At 42.1% G+C, this 27,131-nt stretch overlaps 1 protein-coding gene across 3 annotated transcripts; it reads right to left on the reverse strand.

Moving 5' to 3' along the window:
• LOC8035391 (estradiol 17-beta-dehydrogenase 8) lies at positions 1–23,731 on the reverse strand. Of its 3 annotated transcripts, none has more exons than XM_040215600.1 (4): positions 23,623–23,731; positions 20,018–20,196; positions 5,074–5,267; positions 1–480 (listed from the first exon to the last, which is right to left on the reverse strand). In XM_040215600.1, the coding sequence occupies exons 2-4, from the start codon at positions 20,166–20,168 to the stop codon at positions 79–81; spliced, it is 747 nt and encodes a 248-aa protein (XP_040071534.1). In that variant the 5' UTR covers positions 20,169–20,196; positions 23,623–23,731; the 3' UTR covers positions 1–78. The 3 variants fall into 3 exon arrangements, with proteins under 3 accessions (XP_040071534.1, XP_029830157.2, XP_040071535.1); XM_029974297.2 differs by having other exon boundaries at positions 5,074–5,270; XM_040215601.2 differs by having other exon boundaries at positions 133–499; positions 5,074–5,270.
• Between the last annotated feature and the right edge of the window lie 3,400 nt (positions 23,732–27,131).

The raw sequence follows: 27,131 nt of genomic DNA on the forward strand, positions 1-27,131 counted from the left end.
TAAAAGCAACACATATATCGCAGTTTTATTAAGTCAACAGAAAAAGCGAAGCTCTTTTCCGCTGGTCGTACGCGTGTCTCAAGCGCCCATTCCACCGGCGACCTCCACGCAGGTGCCTGTAATGTAGGAGCTGCCAGAGGTGCACAGATATCTGGCCACTTCGGCCACTTCTTCGGGTTGCGCGAACCTCCTCATGGGACACGTAGCGAGAGCTGCTTTCTGTGCGTCCTCAGGAATAACACCCAGTAGGGGAGCGTGCGTTCCTCCCGGCAGAAGAACGTTCACGCGGATGCTCGTTCCGGTCAATTCTTGGGCCAGGGACTTGGTGAACGCTATGACGCCGCCCTTGGAGGCTGCGGCGGTGGCGAGGCCAGGAAAACCACACTTGCCCACAATGCTGGCTATGTTTACGATAGCGGCCTGAGGCACTTTGCTCTCCAACATGGCCTTGACAGCGGCTTGGTTTACTAGAAAGGTCCCCTTCAGGAAAAACGAATGGCTTTTGGTGAAAAAAAGGGAATCTTAGACAGAACGAATAACTTTTGCCGTGATATGATTCTAACATGCCCAGACTACTTTTACTGGAGCTAATACATTCAACGATGTGCCAGCGTTGGAAAGGTGAAAACTGAGTTTGTTTAGTGCGATGAATTATCAGAAACCTATTCAATGTCCGTTGTTTATTAAAAAAAATAATAATTAAGAGAGTATACTACTTTATTTTAGAGGAAGATGAGCAAAGGCTTATAGCTTCCTGCCGGTGGATACTAATGTGTTTAAAGTTAATCTTTCAATGATTATTACAATTTAATTTTTATTTTGTGATTATAAGTTTGCCCACCAATGACGATTATCTCAGCATTTCCTCCCTCATTGAATTTTCACAACCCTCATCATTGAAACAAAATTTTAAAAAAAAATTAATATTTATGCGCAGAAAAAAAAAATTAGCCACACTAAAGTTCATTCCTCTGCATTTTTAGATAATGATAACCTGGGGTGTTTCGCGGAAACGGCAAATGATTATGTATAGCTGCCATGTGCGAAGTTTGCCAGTTTTATTTTGTTTTCTTACTTTTATTATCCCTTATATCGCCCTTTTCCTCCAGGGGGAAGAACAAATAAGACTACATGTTAAGTTACTCTATTAAATACAGTAAAATAGTTGTCAGGTTATCAGGGACATTTCAAACACGGCAATGAGAAAAATTTTATTATTAAGGAACTAATCTTATATTGGTTGCGTTACGTACATCTTAATTGCGAGACTGCAAGCAACAAAATCAAATTTGACATAAAATGTCTGGCTATACGTCCTACGTTATAAATTTTGATGAAACATTAAAGGAGTGTGAGTGCCGTTTTCCAGCAATGTCAAAATATAATATCCGCAGACTATTTGAACTGCACTAAAAAATGGTTTGTACTTGACGATATTAGCTCGCAATTATCAAGTTACTCTATACAAGTAATAAATAATTAATTGTAATGACGCCATGGGTCATAAAACATGCTATGCGTACTTATGGCGCTTCTAATCATAGATGAAATGAAAATTGTGGGACACGGCACGTATTATAACCTGCGACTGTCGTTTTGTTTTACATAGATATTGGACGGCTCTTTAGAACTTGACAAACATTATATTACTAATTGTTTAAGGCGTGTTCGTCAGAGCGTGAAATTGTTGTCGTGTATCAGCCGCTTTATTTCAGAGCAATTTCTGAACACGAAAATTCATATTAAAACAAGTATCCCTGATGATGCGCACAAATGAGGGACAGAATTTCAGTGCATTTGGTAGAGGGGAAGCTTTTGTTTACGTATTTATACAAACGCATGAGAAAAAGCCTCTCCGTTCGACGTACGCCAAACATATCGCAATGCACGCACACACAATGTGGAATACGAGAGCATAAACAAAAAAGTTTTTTATGGCTCCAGTAATTCTAAACCAGTGTTGTACACGTTTCTCAATAAAAGGAACGAAATCTCGTTCCTCGTTCCTTCTGATTTTTGGAACGCGTCCCCGTTACAAGTTCCATTCGTGAAAAAGTAACTCATTCCCGTTAAATTAAAAAATGTAACGTATTGTTACACATATGTTACATTTGTATTTTGCTGATTACCATTGGTTAAATTGAGGAAAGTTTGTTTTTATCTATCCCATCAAATGGGAACATACGAATTTGAGTGCCGTGATGGAAGAGCAACAGGAGTGGAAAACAAGCGGAAGCAGGGTTTTATTTGTTGATATATTCACCTTTAAAAATCACAGCTTTTAACCATATTCATGTTTATGGTGGGCGATTCATACGAGCCAAATGTACTTTTACTCCACATTGCACGAGTGTTTTACAATAACCTCACACATTTCAATCTAACAAAGTCCTTTCTTCGAACCTAACACCACAGTTGCTTGTTTATGTCGCTGTCCGCAAGATCGGCAAGTGAAGAAGAGCGCTAGGTTAGAACTTTTGGAAGTTCAGTCTTGAAAACTACAAGTTTTTCTTCCTGAAGGTTGGATTCATTGTTCAGTGTGAAGCTGAGGGACAAGGAAAAAAGAATAAAGGTTATTTTTAGTTATCTTTTAAGTGACCAATGTTCGGGATACAGGGATGCGTTCGATATCTGGTAACCTTTTCTTTTGTTGTAACTGAAGATCTCTTCGTGGATGTTCGGTGATGGCTGTAGTCGGCATTAGATATCTGGGTGTATGACGATTTGTGGAAGCAAAAAAATTATCTGAGTTTGAAACGTCCCTCCTTTTCTGTCTTTTCCTTTAACTAAAAGGTTTTTTTTTATTGCAGTTTCGGGCACTGCAAAAAGAATCAATATCCAATAGCCCTTCTGCACCTGACTGTTACCAAGCGAGGACCACACAAAATAATTGCTAAAATAAGTAACCAAAAAGTTAACGAGATCCCGCATTTCATAAAGATGTTCCTTTCATACTTTTAGAATTCCCGGCTTAGAAATAAAATACAAATTACCTTACCGGACAAAAAAAGGAACGCCGTTCCTTTTTTCGTACCAGGAAAAATGTAACGAGTTCCCGTTCCAGTTCTACCGATGCAAAATGGAACGGCGGCGTTCCTTCGTTCCTCCTCAAAGGAACGCGTTCCGTATAACACTGCTCTAAACGTTTACACAAAACATTTATCTTTAGGATCATGACGAGCCTACGTGTGTCATTAAAGGGCCCCTGAAAAGAAGAAAAAAGTTTTTCAAAAACAGTCTGGTTGAGACACGCGTGTCGAAAAATGAATTTTACGCGAAAAAAAAGTTTTCTCAGAGCAATATTGGCTGCGCCAGACGCAATTTAGTCGGCAGTCACCTCCTTTCCACTTTTCTCTCTCTCGGCATCTCGGGCGCGTGGAGGAGAGGTAGTCCCCGCCTCTTCGTAGTGGATCGGCTTGGCTGCTTTCCTGGCTTGGCTGCGCCCCGCACGAGAGCCATTGCTTTTGCTACTTCCTGGCCGTGTTCCAAAATTGACTCGATCTTACCCCAGGGTGAGGGTTTTGTACTCTTGGCGTTCTAAAACCTACCCGCGTACAGCGTTTTTCAATCTGTGCTGTCACGTGAGACGATCCGCCGGAGAAACTCGGATTCATTTGGAGATTTGGAACACAGCCCCTGGCCGGCTGTCTGCCGATCGAACGACATACCGCGTCGTATCGTGCACGTACCGTGGTCACCGTGGTCGTACACACAGTACATAGTCGTCGCGGTGGACCCCGACCTGAAGCGTCGGTTGCTTCAACGCTGCCAGCAGCTGGGCCTTCGCCCGTACGAGGACACGCCTCGCCAGCCGGAAGGTGTCCGCTCCGATCGCCGCGAGACAACCGCTCGCGAGGCACCCACTTCGCCGCGGCGAAGCGGGCGCCTCGACGAGTTCGTTCGAGCCGCACGATCCTTCAAGCCGCCGCGAGGACACGCATTGGTAACTGATTTTTTTTATTATTAAACGTTGAGTGCGGTGCCGCGTGCCTCACTAAACTCTTTACGGGAACCACGGGAACCGACATCTAAACAAACATTGGCACTGGCGCGCGCCAGAAAACAAACAAAAGATAAGGTAAACCGGACACACGAATCGCGCAAAGAAGAGCAGAAAAACAGAAACCTGTCACCCCGCGCCACTTCCTAAGTACTTACTATGACTGACTAACTAACACAAGCAACAAGCCCTCTTCAGAACGCGAAACGCGAAGACGGCGACCACGACAGAAAACAAAATGGCGAAGCTTTTGTTTGTTGTTTTGTTGTAGTATCCGAACGGAAGTTACGAGTTTGTAAAACGTTTGTAAACAATTGCGACATTCATTCGATGGATTGTTTCTTAAACCTAAAAATATGTAATTCAAAAGGCGATTTCAAGAGATCACGAAGATTTTAGAACCAACATCTAAGCTGTCACTCATTCTATTGGCCAATGAGAAGCCGATTTGAATGACCATGGTTACCAATGAGAAGCCGAGCTGAATGACCTGGAATTTGCGCGCAAATTTTCAAATAAATCTCTCGCCGTCAATATTGCTCTAAATTTTTTTTTTTCGCGTAAAATTCATTTTTTGGCACGCGTGTCCCAACCAGATTGTTTAAAAAAAAAAATTTTTTTTTCTTTTCAGGGGCCCTTTAAAGCACAGCCCAGTTCTTAAATGCTTTCCTGAATTATTTTTATCAGGTCCTCTAGATAGTTATATAAAGTTTCATACATGTTCAATAAATTTTACAACAAAAGAAACAATTTTGGTACACGTTGGAAGCCTCCAATTAGACATGGGAATCTGTCTCGTTTGATTTTGGAAGTTTAGTAAGTTGGATCGAGATTTGCTTCTAATGCAAAGCAATAAAAAATATATTATTCACGCATAAAATACAGCACCATAAAGTCTGAAATTAACTTGCCTTTTGAAATGTGACAAGTTGTATTTTTGTTACCCGAGGGTTTTCTCGATATTCGATTAGCTATGTTTAAGTAAACCTATTGACATATCGGTAACGTTTCAATAAATATTACTGCCTTCACGATGTGCCCTCCTTATTGTAGGTATACAAAGTACAACCAACCTTGAGGTTTACTCGCATCTGTGCGTCGTAATCTTGCTCCGTTGTGTCCACGACAGAGTGCCACTCGGCCACACCAGCGCAGGTAACCACGATACTCAGTGGAGTTCGGGATTGAGAGCCGATGTTGTTCATTAGGGTAGCGACAGAGGTGGAGTCGCCCACGTCCACATGAAGTGCAACGTGGTCTTTACCTGCAGCTGATCAATGAGCGAGACGGTAAGAATGCACCTGAAGTATACTACGTGTTTGCTGTTTCAAAATTTTCAGCAAAGAGCAAACGGCGTTGAAGTATTACCAATATCAGATATATAATTACGTTCGTGAGCACCCGGCGACAATAACTTTAATTTAATCAGCCCTGAACCAATATCCGAACATACAATACAGTTTGGGGTTTTGCACTAAATCCAATAAACCTGAAATGAAACAAACACTAATATTTGAAATGTAGTTGTGTTTGAATTGGTATCCTGTAGATCTGCGTTCTAAAGATTTTTTGAAATGTTATTGCATAAAAGGGGACTCAAAATATCAAAACATCGTTACCTGTTTAATGGTAACACCAATTTCAGAAAATATATTATTTTTTGCGCTCGATCTTTGAAGTTTTCCTACCGAAAAAAAAGCCTGTTGTTAAAACAAGAAAAAAAATTCAATGCCGAACTTGTCTTTGTTTTCAAACGAATATAGAGTGGGAAAGCTCACTTTGACTTGAACCACGAAAAAATAAAACACATAGCGACGGACACACACAGACCGGACAGTTCTTTCAACGTTGAAAGAACTGTCCTGTTTTTGTGTGTCCGTCCCTATGCGTTTCATTCTTTTGTGTTTCAAGTCATCTGCGCCAACCTGCTCTGTGTTCCCGTTCAACCGACCTTCTCGCTAATGAAGCCATATTTTTAAAAGATATGGGATGTGTTGTGCTAGATCATGGTCCTTCGTTTTAGGTGGTTCACTCTTTATGAAAACCGGAAGAAAATAGCAGATACAAAAGAAAAACAGAAACAACTAACACCCTAAAGATCATAACATAAGGCATGTTTAAAAAAAAAATCATGCATCACAATGAGCGTTTAAGTGAATTCATCACTTTGAAGCTTGACCTAATACTCAGCGCTCTGTCTAACTGCCAGCAGAACTTCAACGGACACCTTGAAAAACTTAACCCTACCATCTGCGGAGCCTCCCCTCGCCCAACTAGAGACAAAGCGAGCACAATCGATGGCCAACTGTGTTCCGAAACCCTGGTTCCCTTTCAAGGCCATCACACAGAAATTCTCACAAAAATCAAAAACAAAAATGAGGTCGTAACCTGCAACATCAGCTTTCACCCTCGTCCACCAACTACACAAGACCCATCATCAATCGTTTTGTTGTTTGTCTTTTATCTGCATAGTATTAAAGCATTATCACTAGTCTTTGTCCCGCAGGCCTTCAATGTACTGGCAGCTTGCCTTTCTAAGGCGCATTGGTTTTCTTGAGCTAAAATAAATATAATTATTACTATCCCTATCACAAAATCACGAAAAGAATGTTGTAGAGAGTTAAAACCTAATAGCCCATTTAGTGAAAGACGGTACACTCTTAGAAAAAAGGGTCAGTATATTCCTCCCTAAAGGGAGGAACGCTCTTGACACATATGTTCCTTCAGAAAGGGAGAAACTTTCGTCCCTTAAGCAGGGGAGGAAAAGTTCCTCCGTCGACTGCATCTCATTATGGCGGCCACGAATCGAGCAAATCGAGCTCGGTAAGGCTTAACGAGAACACTAAGTCTATTGCACGAAGCGAGAGGAGCAGGAAATAAAAACGTAACACGAGCTTTCCGCGAACTGTATTTATTTCCGAAGTTTCTTTGCCCCTGCAGGTAAAGAAACTTACGTTTCGAAAGCATGCAGTCACTCAGTCTTCTTATCGTCAGCACTGCGATGTTCAACGGAGACAACCGGCACTCAGTTCGCGCACTTTATGTCCTACCTTTGCTATTCCTCGAGCCACAATTCCTTCGTCAACCGTTGCGTCAACCGCACATCACGGAGGAGTGAAAATCATTCGCCCGCAAAACCAAAAGCCGCTCTCAAAAAAAAAAAAGCAAATCCGAAGCAACCTCTTGGCTTATCTCAGCACGGTAACACGAAATTATGGCGTAGCCGCGTAGCGTAAAAGGATGTTAAATCGCTTGCCACCAGATGGCAGGGTCAAGCAGAGTAATCGCACGTAGCTAGGCTAGGTAGCGCTAGGTACCGCCCAATTCATGTTTCACAAAAAAATATTTTTATTTCTTTACGCCACAATTGCGTTTCCTTTTCTTCGGAATCTCTCACACATGTAGACACGTTGCGCACACTACAAACATCAGGTCAACATATATTGAACGCATACACACGCATCGCACATACAAACATCAATACAACAGCACACTACCCCGATCACTACTACCGAGCCCTGCGTTTCCGTCTTTTATAGTGGTCGTTTTGAACGTACGGAATTTTTCGGTGACTCCCTAAGCAAAAAAAAATATTCCGAACATGTTCATTTTTTTCTAGCAATGTCATACATCTGAGGCTATTTTTAATGGCGCAGGTGATGAATCTCTTATTAAAAAGAAGACGCTCGATCATGCCATAATTATTTGAAAGCCAATAAATCGAGCCGCTCCAATGTGGTTCCAAGGCATGAGTTTGTTTTCCCGCATGGCCCTTCGTAGCCAGTATCTATATTGTAGTGTTCGTTTTTCTATTTGTGCTGTTCGCGCAAAGCTGCAATTGCCGTCTTGAATTAATCTCTGTAGAGCGGATATCCACTCAGCTGGAAGTGATGCTTCACGGGCACAGAAATCGCTTTTCGATCAACTTGAATGCAGTCAAAGCCGAGACTTGCGACAACTGTTAAGTGTACGGAGCTGCGCCGTTGCGAGCTCGAAAACTTCTAGCGCTCATCTCAGCGCGCCACTTAGAGGGCAGTTTCTACAGGAACCGTAATATATTTAAACAGTAAAATAAAGGATAGCGTTTTTTGTTTTTTTTTTCGATTTTGCCTATCTTTTTTTTTTATGCTAAACTTTCATTATAGATATACGTACTTTTCGTCATACTTTCGTAGTGTTGTCTTTTCCCCAGAGCGCAATCGCTCTCGGGGACCGACAGTCACATTGGCCACTGTACGATAGGAGCTTCCCTAGTAGCACGAGATGTTGCAGGAACGTTACTGCAACGTGGCTAATGTTGTGCAACGTTATGCAACGTGTAACAATGTAACGACAATATTACTAAAACCATATTGCAAAAACATTATTTCGAAACATCAACACAATGTTAGACAAGTGAGATGCAACGTTACACTACTTTTACGTATGTTACTGAAATGTTGCTGCAGAAATGTTAGGGCAATATAATCCAGAAACAAAGAGCCTATGTTTCAAAGGTAACATTAAGGAGATGCATCTGTGATAACTTATAAAATGTTACAAAAACATCCCGCAACTTGAGAGCACAACACACCTTTCTGTCTGCAGAAACATATCTCGCCTGTATTTATTTCACAAGATCCACCACCACAATGACATCCCCCTTTGTCACACCTCCACCTATTGTCAGTCATTCCCGCCTATGTCATCACTAGGCAAGAATCATCTCCCCGTACTTATCGCTGGCATAGCTGATTGCACCGAATTTAAAGATGCAGTGTGATAATGAATTCGGGGTCTTGTTAACAATATTTTGATTTAGTTTTTAATGTGTTTGTTTGCAATTAGATATTTCTGTCCACTCCACTCTGTAATGTCTCAATGCCCTAAGGAAATAAACCGCTACAATATTTCTTCGTCCGCACCCGGCGTGAAGCCCACAAGGGTTAGTTTTGGCTCGAAAAAAGTGTTTTTCTTATACAGTCCCCACTCGGTGTATAGTCCACAGGGGCAAATTCAAACTGAATATCTGTTTCCTTAGACGGTCCACATTATGGGGAGAGGTCCTTTTGAGCCCGCTTGTCGTGGTGAATCACAGAGCTTATGAGGATTAAGCTTGACAAACAAAGATTGCCTGGAGGCACTTAAGCTAACAGCCTGTCAACCCCAAGACATCAAAGGCCTGGACGACACACTGACAGTATGACCTGTTTCTCACTTAAGCAAAGCAAAACATATTGTAAATATTGTATTGTAAAATATCTAGAACGAAAGACACAAAATGTATTGTATCCTCTGCACCGGCAGATAGTCTGCAGAGTGAAATATTAACTTTTAGGCATGTATAGTCTGCAGACTATGGTCTGGGAAGTATTGTACTTTTGTGTGTAAAGGGCTGCATTGAATGGATGTAGCAGTTTGGTTTTACTGAAGTAATTTCTGAATTAACTAATGAATATGTAATTAAAATGGACGGAGCATGGCCTCCCAGTAATCAGAAATAGTAAACGGAATGCACAGTCTCCTCAATTGCCGCTTCAGTTTTGGTAGAGCTACACCTGCATGCAGCACGAGCAAGCTCAAAAGCTTTCGAATGGCCCCAGTGAGCAAGCGCCCACGAAGCAGGATGCATGCACCACGTGCCCTTCGCTCACTCATGTCCAAAGGGCCGTCTCACGCTGCAAAGCTGCGGTCTAGTGGCTGTAGCCTTCGCTGCACCTTATTTAAGGGTCAATGCAGTGTATAGTTGTGCAGGAATACTTGTCGCCATTGTTTTTGTTTCTGTAATTGTAACTGCGATTGTAATTTATTTGCACACGGATTTGACGTGTATGCGACGACGTGCAAGGCTAGACAAGGTGATAACCCTTATGCATATGCGCCTACTAGCAGGCCGCCCCCTACAGTGCATGAGACAGGAGAAAGGGGACTCAGTAGGGTAAAACAAAACAAGCACACACAGCAACAAGAAAAATAATGGTGCAAGTCACTGGTCGTCACGAGCTCAAAGCCAGTTGGCGAGAGAAGAGCTAGCAGTGGCGGGTGGTCCTCCCACGGAGAGGCTCAGGCTGCCCAGTTCTTTTGCTTGTCCGTACTGCGGAGTACAACGAGATCCCGGAAAGCGGTCCATCGAGCATCCGGCACAGTGCGCGCATCCGTGAGGCCCGTCGCCTCTCGTGGGGGGTCGCCGACCAAGCGCACCCACACCAGGCGTGCATCGTACGAGCCGTCCGCTGTGCCACAGATGATCCGTGTCGCACGGCGCTGCACACTTTCCAGCCGTTCCCAGACGTGCTGCTGGGGCGGGGACCAGGTCGCCGAGCAATACTCCAGTTCAAAATGGGAAGTACGAGGGCCGTGTAGAGCGCTCGCAGAGCTTCCGTTCTACAGTTTCGTCACCCGCGATATGAGCTCACACATCTGAAGCGCCTATCAAAGAGTATGCACAGATGTAGCACTCGTAAACCTGAGTTTTTAAACTTCTGATGATGAAAAGCTTGTACGCGGATCACTTCGTCTGCTCTCAATCGGTGTCATCGGAAAAACGCTTGGAAAACGCTTAGGAAGAACGGGAAAACACGGCTGCCATTTTGTGTACGCTGCCTGGATGGATAGATAAATACCCTTTGTAACGAGTAGTAACGAGCGGTAGCTTGCGTCACCTAGCGAGGTCGACCAATGTTCACCAACACAACCAAACTTTATTATCGACTAAAGTGATAAAGTGCTTACAAACAATTTTATAATTAAAAAAAAATTATACGTGTTATTTGGTACTATATACAATAAAATTATTTATTTTGTTAATTAATAAAATGATCGAAAGCGGGGCCATTCCGGATTCTATCGGGCTCTAGGCCTTTCGTCTCTAGCCATAGCCAGAAGTAGCACTTTTCTTTTGTTTGCGCAGCCGGTAGTGCTCCCGCGCAAGGCCGAGGCTTTTGAAAGCGCTATCCGCACCATCGTCCTATCGTTCAATCGCCGTTCTCCCTGCAAACAACACAAAACAAGGTACGTGGTATTTTGTTACTTGTTATTGTGGAGAATGGAGCGCGTTAAGCGTTCGCTGTCGGAGTTGTCCGATCGCCAGAAAAGAAGAATCGCGCAAAACGCTCAGAGGGAACTAGAAAGGTACTGCAAAGAAGATCCCGTGGACTCCAGCACCGATGAAGACAGTAGGTGAGGCAACCGAAAGCTTGATTGAGGTCAGAAGTCAACAAGGCTCCGAAGTTACTTCAAACGAAGACGATGACGTTTCCCTGATAGATCCTGTGGACTCTAGCACAGATGAAGATGTTTGCGCTCTTCCGGTGGCGGCAGAAGCCGAGGCAACAGAAAGTTTGATTGAAGTCCAAAGTCAACGAGGCTCCGAATTTACTTCCGAAGGAGACGATGATATTTCCTTGAATGACCCAGACTACCAGTTGTACTGTACTGGCTAAATATCTCATCTATAGCGTAGAAGTATGCGCATCATTTGAATGGCTGATCAACATCACGCTGTCTAAATATCCACAACCCATTTTTTTTTTTTGCAAGCTTTTAAGATTTGAGCATACAGAATGTTTTTTCTTATTTTTTACAAAATCTTTTAAAAATAAGAGCTGATAGCTACGTGAATGCCGCTTCACTGTATGTTTCTGGGGCTCGGCATACATTTTTTATGCATGCCGAGCTAATTTAAGCCATCAAAACTTTTTATTTGATGGCTTAATTGGCCATGTTGCAATTGCAGTTTTAAAGGAAGCAATCAATAAAGCCCATCCCAATGGAGGTAATTTGCGAAAAGACAATGAGCTTTGTGATACTCGTCGTTAAAATTTTGCCGTTCTTCGCTTGATTCAAAACGCGCACCTGATTATGCTTGGTAGAAGAGTGACATAGCCACTTCTGTCCATCTGTCACAATCTCAGAAGACGTGACGCCGGCGCGTCTATGAAAGGCACGCTGTAGAGATAGTGACGATGAACCAGAAACAAATCCATCACTATTCTACGAATCCTAACCAGGCGCGGTTTTCAGCACGCGGTTTTTAATGAAGCGAAGAAACGCAAAATTTCAACAATAAATATCTTAATGTTTTTTGTTTTTTTTTTTGCAAACTGTATAAATTGGGTTAGCCTTTACTAATGGCTCCCTTTAAAACTGCAATTGCAACGTGGCCCATTAAACCGTTTATGAAAAAGTTAATTAACAGAATTTTGTTAGCCAACATACTGTGACATTTATCCCCTCATATAATGCCCTCCAAGCCCCACAAACATACACTGAAGGCGAATCCACGTAGCTATCAGCTTTTTTTTTTTTTTTCAATTCCGTAAAGAATTGAAGAAACACCCTGTATAGCTTTACTCTTTAATATGCTTTTTGCAGGAGGGCACTGCTTCTGCCTGGAGGTGACTTTGTAGAAAGAGGCAAGCACTTTTTCTACTCTTATTATGTTTATAGTCAGCTTCTTTCACTCTGACTTTCCCTTTTATAACTACTTTCCAGGCATTGAGTGACCTTTGATGTGGAAATTATGTTCCTTAATATGTCAGTTTGTTTTGCTGACTTTGACTGCACTTTAGAAACAGTACTGAGAAAAGTGAGTGTTTATCTTGTTAATGTCATTACCAAGCAACATGAAGCCTGCCATGTGCGCAGCTTTTTTTAGGTTAGGGGGTGGGGACCCATGTAATTTATTGATCACAATAATTATGACGTTTATGTTATTGACAGAGGACAAGCAGGACATTTGCCTGTCTCATTGAGGTTTCCGAAAATAAGTTTTTTACTTCTGGGAGTAATCTACAGCTAATAATGACACTTGGTGTAGAGAAAGGGTGACACTCCGCTCAAGATGGCGATAAGGGACTGTGTGCCCTCTAGTTTTATGTAATTGTTCCTCTTCCTTCTCTGTTCATCAATATGACATATGTTTGTTTTATGATAACTTTGAGCAGCAACAGATATGGTAACATCAGTGTCAGGTTACTCTAGTGGTTTTTTTGATTGAACTTATTTACCACTATTTTCACAATCTAATATCTGTGTATATAGAACTAAGCGAGTAGCTGTCACACCTATTCCTGGTAAACGTCGATACTGCCTATGAATAGGAGGTAAACATTTTCGTTATAATTTTCGTCTGTGTAATTACTTTTTTTTTTCCTCTTGCAGTTGCCCTACGGATGCAAGAATGATCTGTTTGTAACACACCTTTGCTTATATATCTAGTCAATTTTATTTAGCTCAAAGTTACTTTCAAACTACATGTTTCTTCTGCTAACTTAAGCTTAGTTGTTACCACTCATTATACTTTTTGAGAAGTTGAGTATGTTTCTTAGTGAATCTGCAAATGTTTCCGCAGTATATGTCTGGTCCTGTTGCTGTAACCTTTTTCGTGTTGTTTTCTCACAGTTTATTTTAATCAAGTTGGCTGAGCTTACAGCTTCTACTGAGTGCAATGTAAAACTTGGAAGATTTATGAAAATAAACCCTATCTCAACAAATCTTTTGGATTCCTCTAAGCGTCCTACTTTATGGTCAGTGACAGGTGCCTCTTAGAGGGCCACTAAAAAAGTTAGAACAAGTTAGAACGACATGGATAGGACTCCCATGTCATAAAATGCATTTTCCTTGAAAAAAAAAAAAGTATAACTATTTAGGGCGCAAGACTCATTTTGGCAAGACTGATTTTACATGGTTGCTATTTCAAGGAGATAGCTTTCTTTTTGTAACTTCCTATTGGCTGGAAGGAAGTGATGGAGACGGATGTGCATACCTTTCCCCTGCAGCAACCCCTGCTTCCTTCTCTGCTTGCCACGAGCAGATGCGAGAGAGAAAAGTAGAGTGGAGGACTGCTTTAAATTGTGTCACAAAGTGAAAATATTGCTGAAATTATACTGTCTGGGGGGGGGGGGGGGGATGCATCTTGTGATATGCATGTTCTATTAGTCAGTCTTCTGCTGTAGAGAGTAGATAATCCACTCCAAAATAATTCAAAATCTTGCAATTGGAGAAAAAATTGTAGAAGTTATCATGCAAATCAATTGCCCAATGGTTGGGGATACTGGTAATCCATGAAACCTTCTACTTTTGTGGGTTGTGAAAGTTTAATATAAAAGAAATGAAAATCAACACTAATTAATTTCAAAATATTGAGTCTGAATAGTTACAGTGCTGTCTCCACTATGCTCCGTTTCACTTTAAGTTAAAGCATAGTGAACGGTATGGGCCATCCCAGCTGATCCAGCGCCGGAAGAGTATCACATTACTTTCCAGTTGTGTGGAACGGGAGGCAGAGCTCAAAGTCGCATCAGACTTGACGCTAAATTGACTGGGATGGCTCGTAGTGTATGCTGCGCTTCAACTGAAGGTGAAACAGAGTATAGCTGCTAAATTTGGCTTTGGAGTTCCGTGAGGCATATATATTACAGGCTACATTTCTGGTAACCGACATGTTGTCAACAAGTGCTGTGCTCAACAGTTACTAAGGTGTCAACTTGGGTATTAAGGCAACTTGGGACAAACATTTTATCTTCAATATACCCATTCATTAGCTAAATGTGTCTAGTCTTTGTTGGTTATAAGTGCTAATTATTTTGGGAATTAAAATCAATGTTTGTCCTTTAAGATCATCAGAAGTTCTTTATTTCTCTGTCACTTAAGAATGATTTTTTTTTCCCTCACAAAGTTTACTTCACAATTAGGCTAAATGTCTTTCTCTGCTCAGAAAATTCTTGTGCAAGAACATTGGAGTGACAAACATCTGAAAGTTAAACATTCTGATTGGCTGAAAAAAGTTTAAAAAAAAGTGGAGCTTTTTATAAAAGCTATTACCTCGAAATAAAACTGGGATAGATCGACATGATTGAAAGCAGATTACAGAAAAGAGTATTCACGTTTTCTCAAGTGAAGTGAATAACTTCTTAGAGCGGTTCAGCAGCAGTGCTATTTGATGAACGACTTTCACACAGGCGAAGGAGGGGTGAAATCGCTGAGAGAGCTAGTCTACGACTAATTTGCCCGAGACGAGGAAAGATAGAAACGAAGCTAGCACACTGCGGCTATGTATATGTGCTTGTCCGTTTTTAGCTGTCCTTGTTGTGGGTAAATTGATTTTTTTATAATGTAGCTCATGTAGAAAAGTAGTGGTCAATTGGCAATATATTGGGTGTCTCAAATAGTGGCCAGTCTCTTTAAATCGACCACCAAATTCGGTTTCTTAACCTGTCGCGCTAGGATTTTGTGCACCGTTGCCCACAGGTGGTGTATTTTTCTCTATAAAAATTGCAAAGAGCGAACTAACTGAGGAAAAAATAAAGAAAGAAAAAGGCTTAACTGCAATGGAAATGCAGCGAAGCCAACGGTCTTCAAAAATAGGGCGCCCTATTGTTTGAAGACTGGTGCCTTCGCTGAATTTCCAAAAGAGTTAACCCTTTTTTCTTTCTTTACTTTTTCCTCAGGTAAGTTCGCTCTTTGCAATTTTTATAATAAAAAAATGCACCGCCTGTGGGCAACGCTGCAAAAACTCCTAGCGCAATAGGTTAAGAAACCAAATTTCACGGTTGATTTAAAGAGCCTGGCTGCTACTTGAGACACCAAGTTAATGTTACACGAATGTTGAGGACAAAACATACCATAAATGTTTGCTGTGTGGTCATTGGAAATATATAAACAATGTTAATAAATTATGTTCCACTAATGTTGAGGGCATAACATACCACAAATGTTGAGGGCATAACATAGCACAAATGTTGAGGGCATAACATAGCACAAATGTTTACTGTGATGTTACGGGAATGTTTTCAGATAACGTTCCAGCGACGTGACATTTTGCGGACATTAGCCACGTATACACAACGTTGGCGGACCACATTCCAGTAACATTGTGGCAACATTCGGTGCTACTAGGGTTACCGTTCAGACCAGCGTTCCAACATGACTATCCACACGTCGATCGACTGCACCTAATCCCTCAAGTGGTTTTAAACTCTTTAATGTAAAGCGGAACGTCATCCTGCGACACCCCGGCCCCTCCGATAACGGCCCAACCAGCGGCATCAATGCCCGACAGTTTACGTCATCTCATCTTGTTGTTACACCACTGATACGCGAACACACGGTCACATCGGCGATAATTCCAGTCTTCTGTTCACAACCCACAACACTGCCATCACGATGTCGCTGACACGAAGAAATACAGAACCACGTTGACGATGTTGCTGACACGCAGAAGAATTACGTTGAACGCCGGTTGGCACTCGGCATGAGACAACGGAACCGAACTCAGCACGGAAGGCACCCAGGCAGCCGGCAGGAAAACCTGCCTTCCTTGGACGCAGTTCCCGCGATTTCCATAACGTCGAAAACGTCGACACAGTTCCTCGTGGTTTCGCTGCTGTAGTTCCGCGTGTGTCCCGCAAATTGGAGACGGCCGTCTTACCCAGTGTATGTAGCGCTGCTGGCACTGCTCCGGAACTTCGCTGTTTCTAGCGGCTTCGTTAGCTCGTTTGATAAAATTAGTGGTAAAAACGTCAATGCAACCGAAATGTTCTGCACGTTTGCACTAGAAGACGGAATTTCAGGCGGCCTTCGCTGCCGCTGAAGCTCAATCAACTCAACATTAATTTATTAAACAACGTGCGCGATGTGCTCGAAAAACGAAACCGAAAGAAGATGGGTCGGGAGGGCGAAAGCTTTCTCCGGTCTGCCTGGAGGAGGAAAACGTCTCGGAGAATAATAAGGACTTTAATTTTCCTTTCATCGGTCTGGGTTTGTTTATGTGTGTTTTGGTAAACAAAAATAATAAAAAAAAAAAAAAACTTTACAAAAAAACACACAAAAAAACCTTACTTTTCTGGGGATCGAACCGTTGACCACTCGGTCAGTAGCGCGATGTTCTACCCCTGCGCCAACTGAACAAGGAGGAAGTCGCCCTCCTCCTTTCATCTGAACTGCCGTTCCTCCCTTCTCTGGGCAACTTGTCCGCAACAAGGAGGAACTGTCGCTTTTGCTACCTTTCTCCTCCCTTTTTTCTTAGAGTGTAGTCTTTTCTCAAGGCATTCATAACGTTTCGTGTAGAACTGACTTTTACACTCACAGCGCTCTCTCTATCTCACACAACTGCCACCAACCACGCTTGGATAGTAAATCAGTTACAGTAATTAAATTACTGTAATTGAAATATTTCTGTAGGTAATTTGTAATTGTAATTGATTTCTTTTGATCAAATTTAATTACATTTACACTGCAGTAAAAAAGAGACTTGAATTGAAATTAAAGTTACCTATTGCACCACCGAAACTCATTCTTCTCTTATTTGCTGATCGACCTTGCACATACCGCTGAACTGCTTTCAGAGCTGCAGCACGAGCAAAAAGACCCGCATTGCACCTAAAGCATGGGCGGGCAAGCGTCCGACGACGCTAAAAAGAATGGTTAAGCAAATGAGACTGGAAAGTCGGCACCGCCGCACTTCTCTTTACTATTTCTCTTTACTTGCCAAAAAACAAAATAAAGTGAAACCTTCCCCAGATAAGAAGAAATAATGCATTAGCACGAAAATCAAACGCTGACACCTTCAGAACGAGTTCAGAGATTTTTGTTGCCTGTAATGTTTTTTGTTCAATGTATGGCGGTGCTCTTCGCAGCTCGTCACTATGATCTGTGTAACCGTAAACTGGACTGCAATAAATGCTACGGGCAACCTAAAAAAACAGAGAGCTCTTCGAACCTCAGTTCTGCCCGCCCAGTGCTGAAACAGATCGCTAAGCTCGTAAAGTTTGCAGAGGTCCATCATGAGATTAAACCAATGACATCATCGGCTTTTTGTGTTCTCATTCTCTTTCATTTTCTTTCGCCCTTTTCATTATTTTCCCAACTTGATTGAACGAGAGTCCGACACATTGAAATCACGGCTCCAGAATGTTGGGCACGCTGGCGCTGGGCTAGTTTTTTTAATAATAATTGTGTCTTAGTTGAAGGGCACTTGCCCGCGCATTGGTGAGTAGCGTAAATATAGAAAAGGAAAGACTTCCATAACCATCGTATGCAATGTATTTCAAGAAGGTAAGCATCCTCACCTGCTTACCTGCTGCGGAAAAAAACATATAGGTAAAGTGCAAACTCTGCGCGCCGTCGCTGAAGACTTATTCAACGAGCAGACGAGCAAGCCCCAACCTGCGGGAGCATCTTCGGGTAGAATTACGGTCTAAGAAGAAAAAATAGCACGCTCGCGTAATACTGATGGGCATTTTACATAAGAATGCACAGAAAGCGAACTAATTGCCAAATACTTGCACTACTTTTAAAATCTATATTGTGGTTGTGTTTAATTACCTTCAATACAGTGGTAATTCTAATTGTAATTAACTAATTTTAGGAAAATAATTGTAATTGTACTTTAATTATATAGGAAAGGTATTTTATCCACGCAGATGATTTGGGCATTTTTAGTGGATTGGTGGACAATCCACTAAAAATGCCCAAATCATCTGCTTACCGGTAGGGAGAGCAGAGCAGTGGAACACACAGATGACGCTGAGCGGTCGACGAGATTTGAAACTCATTCTAAACGCAACGCGGTGACGCGAGTTCCGACACTCCGTAATTTTCAAGTGCGTGCGTCTATTTTAGCTTAAAGGTTTTGATCACGGAAGGGTGCAATGCAGCCTCCTGATGACTGCAGCCAAAAAATTTTACATCATTGCGTGCCTTACGTTCAGAAAACGCTTCAAACTTTTGAAGTTGATACCCTGCCGCACCTCGCTCCAGACAGTTCCTATATGTTTTTATTTTCGCGAAACGACGCCTCCAGAAAAGGCAATGAAAAAAAAAATGTCGTTCTTGAAGACCACTGATTGTCGTACAATAAATACTGAGCTATCCGGCAGCGATGTTATCACCCTCGTCTTGAGGCCTCTGTTTTTTGTATGAGTCTATCTTGCACAGATGAGTCCGTTTATTTAAGGATGATCACTTTTTTGCAACGTGTAAACATTGTGCTGTAACTGTGAGATTTAATGACGGTTATATCTATATTCAGATGCAACTTGTCATATTTATTTTATACGAAAACAAATGAGCCCTTTATTTTCTTTTTAATTGCAGATAATTTTGAGAACGCCGAAATGAAAGGCTCATTTTATAAAGACAAATTAAAATATATAAAAATCATCATTTATTCCTCTTTGTGTAGGTAGATGACCAGCGAAGTTGTTCAGCGCACGGCGCAGACGTGACACAGAAGTTTGATAAAGGTTGCGAACTATCACCGCCCCGAGGAGACGGAGGAAACTAAACACGCGCGACGGGACCGCCACCTCGGGAGAGTGGAATGAAACTAGGCATGCAAGCGCTTGGAATGACGACAAAGACAGGGCGGTGTGAGGTTTTGTTGACGTATAGGAAAAATCCACGTAATGCTAGCCACAAACAGCTATGCTGTAAAACAAATTGTAGACAAAAAATTTCTCCGTGAAGTAGTTTTTCAATCTTCCTATTCTAAAAATTACATGCTATTAATACGCGAACATCGTTATCGTAATGGCAATATGTTGCAATTAGCAAGTTTGTTATGATTTTGGGATCATGTTCTAATCATGAAACAGCAACAGCATTTATTATTCATTTTCAAAACTCTCAAATTCATATCTGTCTAAAATTTGATTTCTTGAATTCTGAATATTGCAAAGTAAATCAAATTTTTTGTCCAATCCCTCTCTCCTGCCTCCCCCCCCCCCCCCCCCAATCTTCTTCAATCCCACCGGTCCGTCCCAGGAGTTTCGCGTTCAAGTACGCAAGTTCGTCTGCCTCTTTTGCACGGGTTTTTGTGATTTCAGAACACCGAGCTATTTTTGGCTATGATATGAAATATCTTCAAGGCAGCTAGCATTGAAGTCTACCCACCATCCTTCAATCAGAGCCAATCAGAGCTTGGCGTTCTCACGTCAACACAGCCACTCAAAAAAAATAAAAAGCACACTAACTTACACTTTACATTGCTCCTTGCACGTCTACAAGTCTTAGTGTCAATGCAAACACATCACCAACCTTTTAACTCAGCAACCGTTGCCTTTGCCGCGTCCAAGTTGATGTCAGCCACAACGACTATAGCCCCATCTCTCGACAGGGCATGGCAGACCGCTTTGCCTATGCCGCTTCCTCCACCCGTAACAAGTGCCAGGCGATCCGGGAGAGACATGTTCCCTGAATGATCCGAGATGCCAAAGCTGCAGAGAAGAATGTTGTGCTTAAAGGGAAACAAACATTGTGTACAGTGTCTAACGCGTCTACAAGGAAAACAAAAATTGAAATATTCAATTTTCGTTCGAAAATGAGTCAAATATGACGAATAATAACCGTAAATGATAATCGCCCGTTTGTATTTTGAACGACTGGCTATATTTTTCGTTCCAAACGGTGCACTCCAGCAAGCGCTCGAAGAGAAGTGAACGGAGAGCGCGATGCGTCATGGGATAGCCGGCGCAAACAAAAACAGAATAAAAAGATTCCCCGCATTCGTGACGTTAAAAGGCTGGCGTGGTTATAAGCTTTGCCGTTGGTGGTGATGTCAGCCTTGTGGTACTGTCATAAGCGTTAACGCGTTACAACGGAGCCGTTCGAAGTACCCGTGCGTGACGAGCGTGTGGCTGGCCCAAGGAGCACTTTGCTTCCACAGCACTGTGAGCTTAGGGCTGAATGGGGTGGGGAAAACAACTTTGGTCCGAGTTTTGAGCGATGTGCTAATCTTCTAGGGGAAGAATGACTCTCTCCGGGTACACAAGCGAGGGTCAGAGAAAGAGGGGAGTCCCTCCTTTCTGTCTTTTTGCACTGTTTTGTTGAATGCGCGATTTGTGAGTTGAGGAGGAAAGCAAAGAAGGAAAATGTTGAAATTCCAAAGAGCGGCGCTGCTCCGAAGGAACTTGTTACGTCATTACTACGTAGAAAGTTCCCCTATGTTGCTGGATTACCTGTCAAATAGGCTCCGCATGCATCCACCAGGTGCACATTGAAAGACCGTTTAATTAGCTTTAAAATTAGTTTGCTTGTGCCTTTCAACGCAAGACTGGTGTTTTTGAGGTTATGCTACAACTTGAAAGACATTAAAGCTAAAATATGAGTTCTGGAATTTTGTTTTCGCAAGCCTTTAACGAAAGATATTTCGCTCACAACTAATGCGCTAAACGAGTTCGCTCTTTTTCTGGCGGAACTGTAGTCGCCGCTGTTTCGCCCGGCTCATTGTAAAGGTACCGTTTGACTGAGGACATACATTGTTTCAACAGAAAACAAAAGGAACAGCTTTTACTGCCGCAAATTATATATATATATATATATATATATATATATATATATATATATATACCGGGTGTTTCAGAGAACGCAGGCCAAATCGCTCCTGCGAAAACTACTCATCGCAACGAAAAAATGCTTCTGGCGTTGTGGTCCTAGGCCAGGGGCCATTGAAGAAAATTATTAAAGTCCGGGATAATTAACTTGTTCATTATTTTGGCCTGATTAACTTTTTTTAATATTGTGTTTAAGGGCATGGTTTAAATTAGAAAATTGCTCAGCATCATCGAAAACCACTAAACCAACAAATTGCAGAGCGATAGAAGGCACGCGAAGCATTTTACGACCTTCTGAAAAACCGCCCAAATTCGACGGATTTTTAAGTTTCGGTTTGTTATCGGAGCGCTTCTCGTCCCCGGAAGCACCGCGCCGTGTTTAGAGATAGTGCAACCAGACTCGGCTGCGTCGCGCGATGACAGCGCAGCAAAGGTTGGTTGCACTATTTCTTCCCGGGGCGCGGTGCCGTCGGGGCGGAGATGCGCTCCGATAACAAACCGAAACTTAAACACGCGTGGAATTTGTGTGGCTTTTTAGAATGCCGTAAAAAGCTTCGCGTGCCTTCTATCGTTCTTCAATTTGTTGATTTAGTGGTTTTCGATGATGCTGAGCAATTTTCTAAGTTAAACCATGCCCTTAAACACAATATTCAAAAAAAGTTAATTACGCAAAAATGATTAACAAGTTAATTATCCGGGACTTTAATTATTTTCTTAAAAGGGCCCCTGGCCCAGGACCAAAACGCCACAAGCCTTTTTTTGTTGTGGTAAGTAGTTTTTGCAGGAGCGATTTGGCCTGCGTTTTCTGAAACACACTGTACACATAAGGTGTTTCATGAAACACCCTATCTATATATAGGGCGTTTCACCAAAAAGAGGCTTGTGTAGTTTTGGTTCTAGGACAGGAGCCTATGTAGGAGAATAATTAGTTCGTGATAGTTGAGTTGTTAATTACTTTCGCGTAATTATTTTTTTCTAATATTGAGTTTAAGGTCATGGTTTCAATTTGAATCTTTCTGAGCATGACAAAAAAACACTAAATCACCAAATTTGAGAACGATAGAAGGCAGATGCGGTATTTTACGGCTTTCTGAAAAAGCCCACAACTTAGACGGGTTTTTAAGTTTCGGTTTGCAGTCGGAGCGCTTCTGGTCACCGACGATACCGCACCCCGTGAAGAAACAGTGCAACCAACTTCTGCTGCGCTGTCCTCGTACAGTTTCTTTTTTTTTTTTTTTTTTGCGCTTAATGATGGATATCTGCTTGTCCCAGAACTAGATTACCACGAACTAGAGGAAGTCGTCCAAGTCTGCGAACACCGCGGGACACAGCGGTCATGGAGGCAACGCTCATTTGATTTGATTTAATTTGACTCACGGACCTGCAGACTGCTCCACCACCGTCTCTTTAGACTTTAAGAATTTGTTTCTAAAAGTCCGTTAAAACTTCACTAATGCAGTCTGTGCGGGTGAGACGATCAGGGGAGTATATTAGTGGTGGCTAGTAGTCACGATAATTTGGATAATTCTTTAAAATCGGGTAATTAAATAAGAAATTATTAAGAATTTATACCTGGTTTCTATCAGAAACTTGCTGAGAGTCATCAAAAACTACAATATAAGTAACGTTTAGAAAGATCTGAGACGCGTGAGAAACGCTGTTGTGGCCTAAAGTTACCACATGGTGCAACGGCGACAATGATGGCGGTGCGAAAATTGGAATAATAAAGACGGAAAATTCAGACCGGCAACTTTTTGCACAACTAACCGTGCACCGGTTGCACCTTCAAAAAATAACACTCTGCATATTTGACAATTTAAAGATACCCATATGAGCGTTACAGCCTCCGCTTTTAAGAGAGTTACAGTATGTACAATGGTTATAGCCAATTTTTATATAAAGCCGAATATATCTGACTCCCATAAAAGTATCCCAAAGTAAAGCGGATTATTTTAAGCTAATATTGCTTCTGAGATTCGCCAAAACAACATCCGCTGAAACTGTTTTTGATTGGCGAATAGTTTTTAAAAAGAGTTTTCGTCTCTATTTAGGCAAGCACACATTTGCACAGCCTTTTCGCGCCCTTCAAGATACGAAGGGTGTTACATGTAACAACATCATATTTTACAACATAATAAAGGGTGTATTACTCGAAAGGACCGTGGAAAGGGGGTTTAGCATGAGTGAAAGCCTCTAAAACAGGCTTTTTACATCCTTAAATCCGCAAATTTTCTTAGCGGGCACTTCTCCATAAAAAGTCGCCAAACATACTAAAGTGATGCTACTTTCTGTAACAGAACAGGTACTAACCTGAACAGAGTCCCTTCGATTCAAAGTGATCTTTCTTGCTGCTGCGTTATGTCTGCGTTTGGATAACCTCTGAGGCACCAACCTTTGTTGTACTGCACGGATATAAGACTGACCGATAATGCCTAAAAAACAGCTTATGTCAACGTTTCGGCGATAGGTGCCCACGGGTGCACGAGAACAATCGCTCGAGACTGGCTGATTCTTCATTCTGTTTCATAACCAGCTCGTGGCAAGACTTAGATTTGCACGACTAGAAACGTATTTTCATGTTCGCCAATCAATTGTCCAATGTAGGTGCCCACTATAGGTTAAATTCTCGCGACTTAAAATACCTAGCAGGTAAACGTCAGCACCACTTTATACTCCCAATATATTATATCGACGCGCATTGGTATTCGGCTTCGTCAAGAACCATACGTGACTTGAGTAGGCAACCGCGGTAAATTTCATGGATAAACTGCCCACAGGAATTTGCAAACGTTATTTCGAAATAATGTAATATAACGTGCTAAATATTTAGGGTTTTTTGTTTTTGTTCTCTCCACGGGGAGCAAGAAATAATGTAGACTTTTCGTACTTTTTTATTTTTGTACTCTTGAAGTGAAGTTGTTGCAATTATAACCGTCTTTTATTCTTTTTACCCACCGAGGCCGAATGGGTGACATTCTTTTGTTTCTTTTTGTTTTCTATTGTATATTTTATTTGAAATTGTATCGCATATTACATGTGAAATTCTACTCCCTAGCCGTCCCAGCTCCTGTTGAACGTGAACATTGTTCACAGATAAATCAAATTAAAAATTTGCAACGAGCTTTATATCCAAACTCCAAACCTTAAAGTCGTTATCAAGTGCACATTCAAAATGTGTATGCAACAATGTAAATTCGACATGTCCTTTGTCTGTTTTTTATTGCTACAACATTGAGGGGTGGGCTCGTACTGTGGAATGAGCGGACGCTCGGTATTTTATAATGATGAATGAAATTAAGTGTTTAAAGGGCAACCCACGATAATTTTAGAACATTTCGAGATAATAGATATACTCATTGTAAGAAGCACTCATGAAGATCCCTACGCTATTTGTTTCATTAAAAGTAAAATAATTTGCGTGCAATCGTTGCATAACCATGAATGCAAAAACGAAACCGAAACTTTCGGCGAAGGTGGGCAACATTGCACATCCAACGTCAAAAGTGGGGTAAGCCCACGTGGGATACAAGTTGTCCCGTGATCTACCATGCGGACTTACGCTGGACACACCTCGTTTGTACCATATCGCTCTGCTTTAGCAGGCAACGTTTTGCAAAATGTGTAGGCATTTCTGTAAGGTGAAGCGTAGCAAAGTCTGCATATGATTTGAGGAATCCGAGGCAGCGAAGAGCACTGCAATGCTATTTTGTCCCTATAGATTTTTCGAAGATCGAGGGCACGGCGTTCGTTTTTAGTCTCTCACGATTCGTCGAGAAGCCAGTGTCGGCTAACAGGCGCAAGTCTTGCGTGTAGGACTCTGGCAGAAATTGACCTGAACAGAACACTATTCAGGCAGTTGGGGACCACTTCTTCTGGCGGTCTGATCGTTGCACGGTGTCCGACCAAAGTTTTCGCACTGACTATAGGTAGGGAAATTGTGGAAGACCACTCCTGGCCTGTTTTACGTATTCAAAGAGCAGCTAGTGGCACTACAACTTGAGCCTTTTTATAGTCGTCGCAAGCACGCATCTTTTTGCACACGAATACCTTGGCAAACGTACCCTGGCGACGTACCTCGGCGAACCTCGGTACACGTACCTCGGCAAAACCTACCCCGGAGAAAAAAAAAAAAAAAAAAGGACAAGACGTAATTGATTTTAGCAGTCTGGGCAACGCATGTCTACGAGCAGCGCATCTTCAGAGTTGCAGATCACGTGACTCAGCAACGTGTGCGCCCTTCCCCCAGCCTGTAGGCTTTGTATGGACAAAAAAATGCGAAGAGAAATAAAGTGCGCCCCCAACTCTAGACTTCACCAAAACGGAAGAGTAGCGTTCGGTGCGGCGCACGTAACCCGCTGATTTAGAATGTTTTTATTTTTTTACTCGGAGCACCACAGACTGTGTTGTCCAATTTAATAGCCCGTAGGTGTTATTACGTTATAATATGTGGCGTACGGGTCGCTCTCGATGGTACTAAAAAGAGCTGCATTGTTTTCTAATAATGGCGAAAATTAGGTTGAGTAGCCCTTTAAACGGATGCTGAACCGAAATCTGGGTTCCACAAACACGGCGGCAAAAGCATGCAACGGGGTGCTAGAAACACCAAAACATCTCATACAGCGATATCTCAAACGGATGACCGTACTTTTTGTAAAAAAGGAGGCGCATTTTACAGATATGTTACGTCTTTTTTAACGAGAAGGAGACGGAACGGCCTCGCGTCTTCGCCTCGCCACCCTGAGGGGGCGAAACGAAAAGAGGAGGAAACTAGATATCTTGACGTCACGTGCCTCGTCGGTTTCGTAGAATCCCGACCTTTTTCTTTTCAAAAATACGGCCGTCCATTCAAGATATCGCCTTACGAGTAGTGTCGTAGCGATTGTAGCGTCCCCCCCAGAGCTCCTGCATTGTTTTCTGAAATGGAAATTCGGTTCACCATTCATTTAAGGTACGATCGTTTTTCTTTATTCAGAACATACTAAACTGTCGTTCCAGCAAATGAGGAACATGAATTTTTCTGAATTTCTCGGCTGCATGCCTGGACCGGGAAATTTTGGTGCATAGATCAAGTGGCGTCAATTTCCACCCCAAATTAAAGGGAGAAACAAATTTGGCGTATAGGTCATGCAAAGTCAGTTTTTCGGCTAGACTTAATGAAAGCATTGTATTGATGTACTTGCCACCTTTGTTAGGCATTGTGAGGCCAATTTCTCGGTTATATTTACCGGAAATTTAAAGGCGTTTAGGTAACGTAACATCGGTTTCCCCGTAAAATGTAGCGGGGAAACTGAATTGGTGTGTAGGCAACGTGCTGACAAGTCATGTGACGCCGATTCCCCCACCAAATTTGGACAGAGTGCCTGAATTGTTGTATTTGTGATGCGACACCAAATGTGTTCTAAATTTGCCGGGAAAAGTTAGAGTAGGTGGTTACGTAAAGTCAGTCACCTGACATCAAATTTCACTCTAACGTTAGCGGAGAAAGTGAACTGTAGTGTAGGTCACGTGAAGTAAGTTTGTGTCACGTCAACATTCACGCTAAATTTAACGGGGAAACGGAATTGAGGTATAATGTGACGTCAGGTCACGTGAATGAATTCACGTCGTGTAACCTAAACACCAATACTTTTTCCCCGCTAAATTTTGCCGAAAATGCTTGGACGAACGGACGGGCAAAATTTTTGGAATGGGGGTTCTGTTAAAAAGCTTTTCATGCTTCAATAAATAAAAAAATTTGGCGCTCGTAATGCCACTCAAGAATTGGCTCTATCTTGAACTATTTTGCTATCTGATAACAAGGCGCTTTAATGGGCATATAC

The sequence above is a fragment of the Ixodes scapularis genome, unplaced genomic scaffold, assembly GCF_016920785.2.
Source record: "Ixodes scapularis isolate PalLabHiFi unplaced genomic scaffold, ASM1692078v2 PGA_scaffold5__190_contigs__length_132052651, whole genome shotgun sequence".
NCBI lineage: Eukaryota > Metazoa > Arthropoda > Arachnida > Ixodida > Ixodidae > Ixodes > Ixodes scapularis.